The sequence below is a fragment of the Mixophyes fleayi genome, chromosome 4 (assembly GCF_038048845.1).
Source record: "Mixophyes fleayi isolate aMixFle1 chromosome 4, aMixFle1.hap1, whole genome shotgun sequence".
In the NCBI taxonomy this organism is placed as follows: Eukaryota; Metazoa; Chordata; class Amphibia; order Anura; family Limnodynastidae; genus Mixophyes; species Mixophyes fleayi.
The window spans coordinates 79,226,548-79,239,167 of NC_134405.1; the positions used below are offsets into that span (position 1 = coordinate 79,226,548).

Here is a 12,620-nt window from a genome sequence, read left to right on the forward strand (position 1 = left end):
GTTGTCCCTTATGTCCCTGAGTGGGGCTATAATAGACTTGGCCAATTATATCATTGTGCACAGCAGCACGTAGTATTTCAGGATACCTGTGCTGATCTTGTAGACGTAAGTGACCTGTAAGTGAGGACAGGGACTCGTGTCAGGTAGTGTCATGATTCAAATAGTCATGTTAGGCTCTTCTTAAACTGATATCCGGAAGTGTGTAATGTCGAAGCAATCGGTTCATGCTTCTAACTTGTTCTTCTTTCATTTGAAATCTTTTAACCTATGCACTTTATAATGCTGGGTTGTTGGGGGGTTTTTTTCCATTTTTTTTTGGGGGGGGGGGGGGGTCTTCACCTACAACATGGGTCTCATTTATTTCCTTTCTCCTCTGGCAAGATCCGTGTTCTTCTTAATGATGTAGACAGGCTGAAGCGGACTTTGTCCCAGCTTCCCGGGAAGAGCCAATCGACAGAGGTCCTACAGAATAGGATCAAATCACTACAGTGCCAATTGGATGTAAGTACTGAAATATGACTCCTTTATAACTTCACCATGGGCAAGAAATGTACTTGGAGACCTCTTTTAGGCTGACCACATACAGGCCAGTCCTGCCTCTTGACATGAGCTCTGATTTAGAACCTCCATAATTCTTTTAGAACCTCCATAAGACACTTCTGCATCTTGCTTTCTGTGTACAGTTACATTGATTGCTTTGTTATGTAAACAAATGGACTCCACTTCTACAGCTCCACATGGTGACATCAGGTCAGCGTTGTGTACAGCATAATCCTCAATCCTCGCTTTTTGCTTTTTCACAGGAGACGCATCGCAGACACCAGGAGATCATCTCCATTTATCGCTCACACCTGCTGAGTGCTGTGCAGGTAAGAAGACAATCTTTGTATGTTTCTCACAATATCTTTGACAAATAGTAGGGCATGCAGTGCTGAGTATCCTCTTCTGTACTACAGGGGAAAAAGCACTTTTGATCAGGTCCGAAACAAATCAGATATGAATAGAAATGTGTACATACACAATAAGCTATAGTTGTATATTTTGATGCCAAGGGAAATGTAATTAAACTAAGATTTGTACTTGGGACTACACACATGACTCTTACAGTCTGGGTAATTACGCTCTGTACAGTGAAGAAAGCGGAGTCATTGAGGTTTCTGACAAATATAAGCTTATCTAATGTAATGTGTGTCTCTTCACAGGGCCACATGGATGCAGATGTACAAGATGCATTGTTACAGATTATCCACATGCGGCAAGAACTTGTCTGCTGAATTTCAGTGCAGCAGAATATGTAAACCGGTGGGGTAATGGGCGATTCAACTATTACAGCACTATGCCAGCAATGGCATAGACCATTACATACTATGTAAACTCTACAATACATACACCCAAACCTAAGACACACTTTGTGAAGAAGTGTGAAATGTGATAGACACTGGCGAGGACGAAGTCAATAAGAATGGAAAAAGAAAGGGTGACCTATGAAGAGAGCCTAAAGGGAATTGTGATATTAAATGGGGGAACGTGATCGTTGGGTTTTGTGAGAGTACTAAGAAAGTTACCTTTGAGGTAGGTGGTTAAGCAAAGTGAATCGAAAAGAGGAGATGTAACATGGATGTGGAGAAAGAAAAGCAAGTGATGAAGCAGTAATCATGAGATATGGGGGAGATGTGATGGAGGTGTAAAGGAGTGGTATTGAGGAGGAGAAGGGAAGACTGGACGTGGGCGGATGGTGTAGAAAGTACAAGAATGTGGAAAGGGGAATGTTTGGTGGATTTGTTATGTGTTTGGCTGGTCTTCATAGAAAATACAAGGCTATGGGTATGTTGTTATACACTGATGGGATGAAGGTGACCTGTATTAGAACAGAAACTGAACAGAAAAAGGGACCTATGAAATAAAAAAATGGAGGTTTCTGTTGAAAGGCTTTCAGGAAACCAGCATACTTGGTTTTTATTGACTTTAATTATTTAAGTCAGTGGGGCGTCTTGTCTAGTTGGTTAGTAGGGAGTCAAGTGTCTTGGCCGGATTCTCATTTATTGTCTGAATGGTTGAGCTACTTTGTTTTTTCATGGTCGATCATGGTCTCTGCTGGCTGTTTATTGGTTGAAAAGTGATGTTCACTTTATCATCCGTGATGTGCCAGTTAGGTCCATGTCTTGGTGTTACAAGGTTTTGGTGGTTATTTTGTTCATAGGCTAGCTGATGGATTTGGGGGCCCAGGGCCCTACCACATTGCTTCTGGGCCCAACAGAGCTCTTGCCTGTGACAATTGATATGGAATATCTTGTGGTTAGATAGGAGTGTTTCAACCAATTCAGGTTTTGAGGGAGTAGGCTGACTGTGTTGAATTAGTGAATCCATCAATCTTATGATTGTCATCTGTCTGTGCCAATACTGTAGAGAAAGAAACATCTTGAGTGGGAAGCAATGAACCATAGGGTAATTGGTATAATCATGGAGTCCTGAGAAAAGGGGATTATAAAGCAAAAAAGACTAACATAAAATGCAGCGTCCTCATCCAATTAACCTTATGTCACCAAAGTCGCGGACTCGGTTGGCAATGTTCAGAAACCACTTTTTATTTTATTTTTTAGGAGACTTTAGATTGTCTTTTATATCCGTTTACACTTTCCAATACAAGTTTACACTCCCAGTACATAGATAGAGATCTATATTTATAAATATATATATATTTTGTATGGATATTTTGATTCACTTACCTATTCTGTGGAATTGATCAGCTGGTCTGAAACCTGTTCCATGTGAGCTAATTACGTAGAATATAGTCCTACAGGTGGCAGAACTCTATATAATATTCCTGTAGTCCTATATGTTTGGTATCTGTACCGATTTGCTTTCTTGTCCTAGGTAATAACATTGTCATTTGTTGCATACATCTTTACACAATGACATTAGCATTTGGAGTGTCTTTTGTATCATTTGGGCAAATTCATAGCTGTGAGTGTTTGCACTCCTTTGCGTTATATCATACTACAGGGTAAGGGGCTGTGTGTCCACAGATTCTGAACTGGATTAATATAAATTACAATAAATATATATTGTGAGCAAAATTGTGTTACTTTCTTTTCTCTTTGTGCATTTATTGCAGAATGTGTTCACAGACTGGTTTTGTTAGTATATCATATACACGTAAAGAAATAAATTCCTCTGAATTTAGCGTAAGCCTTACTTGTATAGAAAGCACAGTATTTACTTTCATGTAGAATTTAAATGGCCACTAAAATTACATTTTTTAATCAAATATGACAATGTGTTATTTAACATTCACAATCCTATACGAAAATATTCCCATAACATAGATGTTAGACATTTTGTATTTGGCATTTACCCATTTGCTTATAAGGACCTTCAAAGGGCTTTCAGGCGGGAAGTTTGCTATCTATAGGAAATACATCTTCCGCCAAGCTTAGTTTTGTCTCCTATCTTCACTGATAAGCCCTTAGAAGTATCCTATATATGTTTGTGAATATTTCTGGTATCTGCTGAAGTACATCGATTTATTTATCTGTGTAACAGTCTTGGCCCAAGCTGTCCTGCATTCTACTAAAATAAACATATGGTTAATAAGACCCTCAAATATATTGGTGTAGCCGTTAGTATTTCTTTATTCTTCATTAGAATTTTGAATGATCAGCGATCTTTTATTTTAATGAGAGCATTAATTGATTATGGCGCAATCTGACATTCTCCTAATCTTTCAGAAATCACCATAAACAGTATCCAGCAGTTTATAGCTTATTTATTATTAAGTTATTTATATAACACCTACATATTACCAAGCTTTACGGTGACTATTTTAATCATTCACATCCAGTGGTTGAAATGGACAACTGTAAGGGGAATGGAATGTGTTAGTGTTACAATGAAGGAGAAGTGACGGTATGCAATACCACAGTATACACCCCCACGTCCTCCACTGTTCACATCAATCACTGCCCCAGTGGAGCTTGCAATCTATATTCCATACCATATAGACACATACACTGGAGTTCATTTGGTCAGAGGCCATTTAACCTACCAGTATATCTTTTGGAGTGTGAGAGGAAACTGGAGAAAACCCAAAACAAACTCCAGACAGATAGGGTCTTGGTTGGAATCAAACCCATGATAGCAGTACTAACTAATATACCACCATGCTGCCCTATTTAGATGCAAAAAAAACAACACAAAATCACGTTTGTTTTATGTAACTTTAAGCATACCGTCCCACTACGTAACACAATATAATCCTTGTGACCATCTAAGGGGCACCATCTTGTCCACATACTGTTGTGCATTAAAGTCTGTGATCCTGACCATATTCTAGAGTCGTACAATAAACAGACGTCCACATGGAAAAACTTTTCTGCTTTGTTTTCTGACAAAGTGTTTTCCGCAGATGTGAGATTTCCATTGTGTCATCCCTGAGAAGCACATCAAGCCAAGTAACGTTACAAGCATTTCCCTCTACAGGAAGAACCCTCTCAGATCTGTTTGTCCAGGCTGCAAGTCTGATAATATGTGTAATACAATGAGATCATTCCAACACCCGGCAGAGGAATGTTTCCTCCCCAACATTATACTTATTTTACAGATTATTGCAGCAAATGCATACACGTTAGAAAGCCAGTTCCCTATTCAAAACAAATGTCAATTATTTATACTACATGGCTATTATTCCATGGCTAACATTCCACTATCATGTTGCTGATGTAAGTGGTTGGAACACTGACTGCTCCATTTCTTCCCCCCTTTCATTTCTTCACCCTTAAAGCGACTCTTTGATGAGAACACTCCAGTTTGTGGACTCATAACTGCTGGCACATTACACACTTGGCACTGAGTGGTATATTACACTATCACATAAACTAGATGAGATACCACCACTGTATGCATCAGAGAGCAATTTCTTGGAGCTTATGTGTTTATGTTATAATGGTTTTCTTTTAATGATCCTGGGCTGGTTCAAATGTGTCATTGCTTCTTGTCTTGTACTCTAATGTAGTCACTACAGTTTGTTTTATTAAAAAAAAAAAAAATGCTCCAATCCATATGTAGAACTATATTATACATTGGTCGGTGCTTCACATTTTCACTTTCTTTTATTGTTGTTGGGATCAGCAGAAATTGCTGCTCCCATACAGGGGAGAGTGCTGATCCCTATGGATCGGTGCACACTGATCATTTATGAATGGCAGCACGGGGGAGTTAAGGGAACATAGGATGTGATATTCTATTTCCTGTCAATGTTAGTGGTGAGCTCTGCTTCTAAATCTCTCCATAGAGATCAATACTGTACTGTGTTCATCGGTCTCCTCTACACATGTAGACCGGATAACACTCATGCTCATGTGTACAACGGCCTAAGCTTTAAAGATTTCCTTTGCTATTAGTAATTGCTATTTATATCATATTTCCACTTTTAACTACACCAGATGACTTGTAATTACGTGTAATAAAATGAATCAATGGTATAGTTCATTTGTTTGTCTTGTTGCTCCAATAGAGATGATATATTGTGGGATGTACAAAACCAGACACTAATAAGATGAGTACAGATTTGTGATAACTGAAGTTGAATTGGAGTCCCACAAAGGTAATAGTCTGAAAATAAAACTTTCCAGAGTTTCTGATATGGAAGAGGTGATCTTATAGAACCAGGGTATGAAATGTTAAGAATCTATTGTAACTTACAAGGATGATTAGAAGTTTCTATTGCTTACCTTACCCCAGGGAGTTCCGCAGGTATCGCTCTTTCCCATGGTGCACTTGTGTTCTGAACAGGTGGTTTGGATAAAACTGTGCGAGCAGGTACAGCAATATGACTTCTGAAGTCTACAATTCTCTAATTGTTCTCATTATGTGAATTAAAAACTTGTCAACAGATGGTTGGGAGCACTATAACTTTATCTGCCTTATGGGGGAAAAGGACAACACTGATAGGGCTGTACCATGAGAAGGAGGACGCTAGATACAACTTTTCTTGTTTCTCACTTAACCCATTTTACGGCCGAGCATGGTCTATTTTATTTCTAGCGTTTTGGCCCATTTCTCAATGTTATTTGTAATAATTATTTATAGTTTTTGTTTTTTGTTTTTTTTTCCAACTTGTACTTTTTTCCAGTTATTAGTTCCTAATTCGAATTTCTGTTTGATAGCCAGTCGCTATTATCTGTTTATTTATAAAGCGCTGACATGTTATGCAGCGCCGTCTATTGGTGGGATCATGACATAATGCAAACAAATTACATACAAATGACCTGAAACACCAGATAAAGACAACCCACCCAAATGAGCTTACAATCGAAAAGGTGTGGGAAACACCTGATGCAGAAGGTAGCGGAATAACTTAATTAGTGGGGGTCGCTATTGTTAAGCAGCAGCAATATCGGCCTCCAATAATAAAGCAGTCATTGATGATGACATATCTGGAATGTGGTACACTTGGAACATGGAGAGACAGCAAAAGGCAGACACACGAAACATGAACCAGTCAATGTAAAGATCTAACTGAGCGTCCTTCCTCTGCTAGTTCAAGAGGAAGCTTTGGATTCCATGCTCCACAGGCAGTCTTGTGGTTATCTCTACAGCAATTTATAATATCAGAAGTATAACAAGAATCATAGACAGGTCGTGCACCTTCAGCTTTCGGACAAATGGCAGAACTCGGATCACGCCTACATAGCAGCAATTTGGTAACCGTGGGTCTGGGAGAAACTTCTTTCTAGACCCCCCCCCCCCCCCCATTAACTCTGGAAGGTTTGGATCAAAAAGGAATAAGGTGGTTGTTCTGGTTCTGGACTGACTGTAGCGATATTGGTACACAGTGCTGATTGCCTCCCTTCCGGCTCAGCTGTGAACATGTTTTCTCTATCCATAACTATTGTTTCAGGAACGTTTTTTAATCTGTGCACTGACATTCTGGCTTTAAAGCATTGTAATAAAAGTAATAATCCTTTGCCATAAGGGGACGTTAACTTTTGATGGTAAGCTATAGGATAACAGACAGTATACTAAAATGTACCATGTCTGCAAGATTTACCATATGTTGTCATGATTCCGGGACACCTACAGACTACCAACCTTGACCAACCACCACAGTTCACAGGCAACAACTTCTGCACCAAATCAACACTTACTGGGACTTTTCAGTCTGTCACCAGTATACAATAACATCTATGTGGGACAATATTTTTACACCCAGGCAAATATCAGATTAAAGTATGTACAAGTTGTACAAGTATGTACAATGTTAATAATCACACTACAAGCATGTCATCTAATTAATAGAGGGAAGCATAATCAGAGATATTCATACAAATAGAACCAACCCTGGGGCATGATCCAATAGGTACCTGGTTTGGTCTCTTGTACCTGCCAGTAAGGCAATTGTCCAGCCTAGTGTCACCACGCTTTAGTCGGGCACACGCCTATGCACACATTCACAGGATACAGCTGGCTTGAAGAAGCCACATCAAAATCCTTCATGATGTTATCTCTGGTATCCTGCACCATAACAAACCAGCATGTACTGTGATCCCCACCCAGTACTTTCATTCATGTCTTCTGAGGGATATTGGGTTCTCCTTGTTTTACCCCATTTGGTTCTCAGTGTCTGAAGCAGATTATCTTTGAGTAGACCTGGCAATCCTGGGGCTCTCCAGATGTTCTGAAACTACAAGCCCCAGCATGCTTTACCAGGAGAAAGGCAGCTGATACCTGCTAGGACATATTATTATTATCGTTGATTTGTTAGGCGCCACAAGGCTTCTGCAGCGCCGTACATAGTACAAACAGTAGACTATACAGGGTATAACAGTACAGAACAATAAACAAAAAGTACCAATACTTCAGAAACTCCAGGCAGGCTGATGCAATAAACACGGAGCAGAAGAACGGGTAAGGAGACGGGAGGGAAGAGGGCCCTGCTCATGCGAGCTTACATCCTAAGGGAGGGTTAAACAGACCAGACACAAGAGGAGCCAGTTGAGGCAATAGGAGAGAGGGGAGAATGAACGGAGGAGATGGGGGTTAAGTGGATGGTTGGTAGGCTTTGAGAAAGAGGTGAGTTTTTTTGAGTGCTCGTTTGAAGGAGCACAGAGTAGGAGAGAGGCGGATGGAGCGAGGGAGGTCATTTCAGTGAAGGGGGGCTGCACGGGAAAAGTCCTGGATTCTGGAATGGGAAGAGGTGATGAGAGTGGAGGAGAGGCGTCGGTCGTTGGCCGAGCGCAGGGAGCGGGCAGGAGTGTGAATGGATTGGAGGTTAGAGATGTAGGGGGCAGTAGAGGGGGAGAGAGACTTGTAAGTGGTTGTAAAGAGTTTGAAAATAATTCTGTAGGGGAAGGGGAACCAGTGTAGGGCGAGGCAGAGGAGGAGCGGGGCGAGAGGTAGATGAGTCTTGCGGCCGCATTGAGTATAGAGCGGAGGGGGAAGAGACGGGAGTGGGGGAGGCCGGTGAGGAGGAGGTTACAATAATCGAGGCGTGAGATGATGAGTGCGTGGATGATGGTTTTGGTGGCCTCCTGAGAGAGAAAGGGACGGATGCGGGCGATATTGCGTAGTTGGAAGCGACAGGCTTGGGCAAGGGAATGAATGTGGGGGGCAAAAGAGAGAGAGGAGTCAAGGGTGACACCCAAGCAGTGGAGTTGGGTGATAGGAGATGGTGGTCTTGTTAACGACAATGGAGAGGTCATGGTGGGATGGGAGGCTGGGAGGAAGAAAGAAAATGAGTTCAGTTTTGGAAATGTTGATTTTGAGAAAGCGCTCCGCATCCAGGAGGAGATGGCAGAGAGGCAGTCAGATACCTGAGAGAGGAGGGTGGAGGAAAGATCAGGTGAAGAGATGTAGAGTTGAATGTCGTCAGCATAAAGTTGATACTGAAGGCCAAAGAAGGAGATGAGAGCACCAAGGGAGGAAGTATAGAGCGAAAAGAGTAGAGGGCCGAGAACGGAGCCGTGTGGGACTCCTACAGCGAGAGGGTAGGGGGAGGAGGAAGAACCAGACGTGGATACAGAGAAGGAGCGGTTAGCAAGGTATGAGGTGAACCAGGCGTGGACAGAACCAGAGAGGCCGAGAGAGAGAAGAGTTTGCAGCAGGAGGGGGTGGTCGACGGTGTCAAAGGCTGCGGAGAGGTCAAGCAGGATGAGTAGGGAGAAGTGACCCTTGGATTTGGCCAATAGGAGATCATTAGTAACCTTGGCCAGGGCAGTTTTGGTAGAGTGGAGGGGGCGGTAGCCGGATTGGAGAGGGTTAAGGAGGGAACTGTCCGAGCGGTGCCTGGTTAGGCAGCTGCAGACAATCCGCTCAAGTAATTTTGAGGCATAGGGGAGAAGAGAGATAGGGCGGTAATTGGCAAGAGATGTGGGGTCGAGACTGGGTTTCTTGAGGATAGGAGAGATGAGAGCGTGTTTAAATGAGGAGGGTACTACACCAGAGGAGAGTGATAGGTTGAAAAGGTGTGCGAGGTAAGAGCAGGCAGTGGGAGAAAGAGAGCGAAGGAGGTGAAAGGGGATGGGATCGGGAGGGCAGGTAGAGGGTGGAGAGGAAAGAATGAGAGAGCGAACTTCTTCACCTGTTGTAGGGCAGAAGGAGCACCAGAGATGGGTGTTGGTGGGAGGTGAAGCGAAGAGGAAGGCGGGAGAAGGGGAGGAGGAGATGTTCAGTCTGATGGCCTCAATTTTGGAAGAGAAAAAGGTGGCAAAGTCGGAAGCGGAGAGGGAAGAAGGGACAGAAGGGAGTGGGGGGGAGAGTAGGGAGCTGAAGGTGGCAAAGAGGTGGCGGGGATTGGAGGACTTAAAGAAGGATTGTTTGGCGATGGAGAGGGCGGAGCAGAAAGAAGAGAGGATGAATTTAAAGTGAAGGAAGTCGGCCAGGGAACGAGATTTCCTCCAGAGGCGTTCAGCAGTGCGAGAGCACTTTTGGAGGAAGAGGGTGAGTTTTGAGTAACCGGGCTGGGGAATAATGCGGTGTCTTCTGACAGTAGAGGCTGGGGCGACCGTGTCCAGGGCAGTAGTGAGGGAGAGATTGTAGAGAGAGGACGCCTGGTCAGGACAGACCAGGGAGGGAAGGGGTGATAGGAGAGTTTCAAGAGAGGAGGAGAAAGAGGTAGGGTCAATAGCGTCAAGATTGCGCCTAGTGAGGTTGGCTTTGGGCGAGGCAGGAGCAGGGGAGGAGGACAGTGAAGGAGAGGAGATGGTGGTCAGAGAGTGGGAAGGGAGAGTTGGAGAAGTCAGAGAGATCACAGAGATGAGAGAAGACAAGGTCAAGGCAGTGACCAAGACAGTGGGTGGGGGAAGAGGTCCACTGAGTGAGGCCAAGGGAGGAGGAGAGGGCGAGAGGTTTGATGGTGGTGGGGTCAGAACAGTTGTCAATAGGAATATTAAAGTCACCAAGTATAATGGAGGGAAGGTCAGAGGAAAGGTAGTGGGGGAGCCATGCAGTGACTTGTAGTTTCAGAACACCTGGAGAGCCACAGGTCGGTCAGGCCTGGTCTAATGGCTAGTCACTACCTGGCTACTGGGGATGCCCTGTTGGTTTGGACTCTGGAATGTCTAAAGATAATTGGTCCCAACAATTGTCTTTCAATCACCCTGAACAGAGGAGCATAATCCTGGTCATATGCAGATTATCATTTGTATCCTCTGAGTTAACCATTTGTTGCCAGTTTGCTCCTTTCCAGCTGCCCAGCACTTTTGGTAAATTCTGATCAGCTATCTTAGTCCTGGTACTTCGTGCACTTTGACCATTGAGTGCACTCGGAGCAGTGTTGGGAGGGAAGGTATACTCTTTTAGAGACGAGACAAAACATGCACCATGTCAAATATCAGAGATACAGTACACTCATGGCAACATTAAGAAATATGGCATTCTCCCTGACTAGATGAGGTCCCAGGTAGTACTGCCTGGTATCAACACTCTTGTTACAATTAGTGTCCCTCCTGTATCCCTGTCCTCTGACAGATCTTTCAGTACCATGCCACTTGTCAGTGGAAATTTATCTCTTCGAGTCTGTCTTTGGCCTATACTGGCTTTGATTAAACAGTTTAAAGTGAAATCCTGGACACAACCATACTAATTGACATGACTATATGCAGTGGTCGAAGTAGAAATGTAGTAGTGACCGTATGGAAACTAAGTGAAGGGCATATGATGGTTCTACAATGAAGGCAGTAGGAGAGTTGGCGGTATGACATACCACCGTATACCAGCCTACTTTGGCCACTGACTATGTCATGTTATACCATCCACACCCTTTTCTTGCAACTTGTTATGAAGTGATGCTTAAACAATAATAACTGTGGTGGTCTTTGCTTTAAAGCAACTGTGCAGGTTCTGCCTTCACCTTACTGCTAATTAGGGGAAAGACACCTTTTTGCTTTAAATTAGAAAAACACACTTTTTTATTTTGTTCTTTTAGGTCAGTGGTTCCCAAACTTTTTCAGTTCGCGGCACCCTTAGAGTCTCCATCATTTTTTCAAGGCACCCCTCCAAAATAATTACTGAGCAGTCCCGTTTTACAAGTAGTTGGGTCAAAATAACATAATAAGTATTTTGGTCAGGACAAAAATACTTAGTAAGTTGTTTCCAAAAATATTACACATAAATACAAGGGAAAAGAATATTTTTATATATTTTTTTTCAATTATATTTCTGTCAAAGAATAATTTACAGCTAATACTAAGAAGAATAAAATCAAACAAAATAAAACATGTACAAAAATCATGACACTGCCCTCCTTCACACTCTGTGCCCTCCTTCATCCTCACACTCTGTGCCCTCCTTCACACTCTGTCCTCCTTCATCCTCACACTCTGTGCCCTCCTTCACACTCTGTCCTCCTTCATCCTCACACTCTGTGCCCTCCTTCACACTCTGTCCTCCTTCATCCTCACACTCTGTGCCCTCCTTCACACTCTGTCCTCCTTCATCCTCACACTCTGTGCCCTCCTTCACACTCTGTCCTCCTTCATCCTCACACTCTGTGCCCTCCTTCATCCTCACACTGTACCCTCCTTCATCCTCACACTCTGTGCCCTCCTTCACACTCTGTCCTCCTTCATCCTCACACTCTGTGCCCTCCTTCACACTCTGTCCTCCTTCATCCTCACACTCTGTCCTCCTTCATCCTCACACTCTGTCCTCCTTCATCCTCACACTCTGTGCCCTCCTTCACACTCTGTCCTCCTTCATCCTCACACTGTACCCTCCTTCACACTCTGTCCTCCTTCATCCTCACACTCTGTGCCCTCCTTCACACTCTGTCCTCCTTCATCCTCACACTCTGTGCCCTCCTTCACACTCTGTCCTCCTTCATCCTCACACTCTGTGCCCTCCTTCACACTCTGTCCTCCTTCATCCTCACACTGTACCCTCCTTCACACTCTGTCCTCCTTCATCCTCACACTCTGTGCCCTCCTTCACACTCTGTCCTCCTTCATCCTCACACTCTGTGCCCTCCTTCACACTCTGTCCTCCTTCATCCTCACACTCTGTGCCCTCCTTCACACTCTGTCCTCCTTCATCCTCACACTCTGTGCCCTCCTTCACACTCTGTCCTCCTTCATCCTCACACTCTGTGCCCTCCTTCACACTCTGTCCTCCTTCATCCTCACACT

At 43.4% G+C, this 12,620-nt stretch overlaps 1 protein-coding gene across 2 annotated transcripts in view; it reads left to right on the forward strand.

Moving 5' to 3' along the window:
• The window catches only part of UACA (uveal autoantigen with coiled-coil domains and ankyrin repeats), a 41,618-nt gene extending 38,541 nt beyond the window's left edge, over positions 1-3,077 (forward strand). For both annotated transcript variants that reach the window (XM_075207532.1, XM_075207533.1), the window contains exons 17-19: positions 382-501; positions 804-869; positions 1,203-3,077. In XM_075207532.1, the coding sequence (XP_075063633.1) occupies positions 382-501; positions 804-869; positions 1,203-1,274 (258 nt within the window). In that variant the 3' untranslated portion in view covers positions 1,275-3,077. The remainder of the gene's footprint in view (positions 1-381; positions 502-803; positions 870-1,202) is intronic.
• Positions 3,078-12,620: the final 9,543 nt, after the last annotated feature.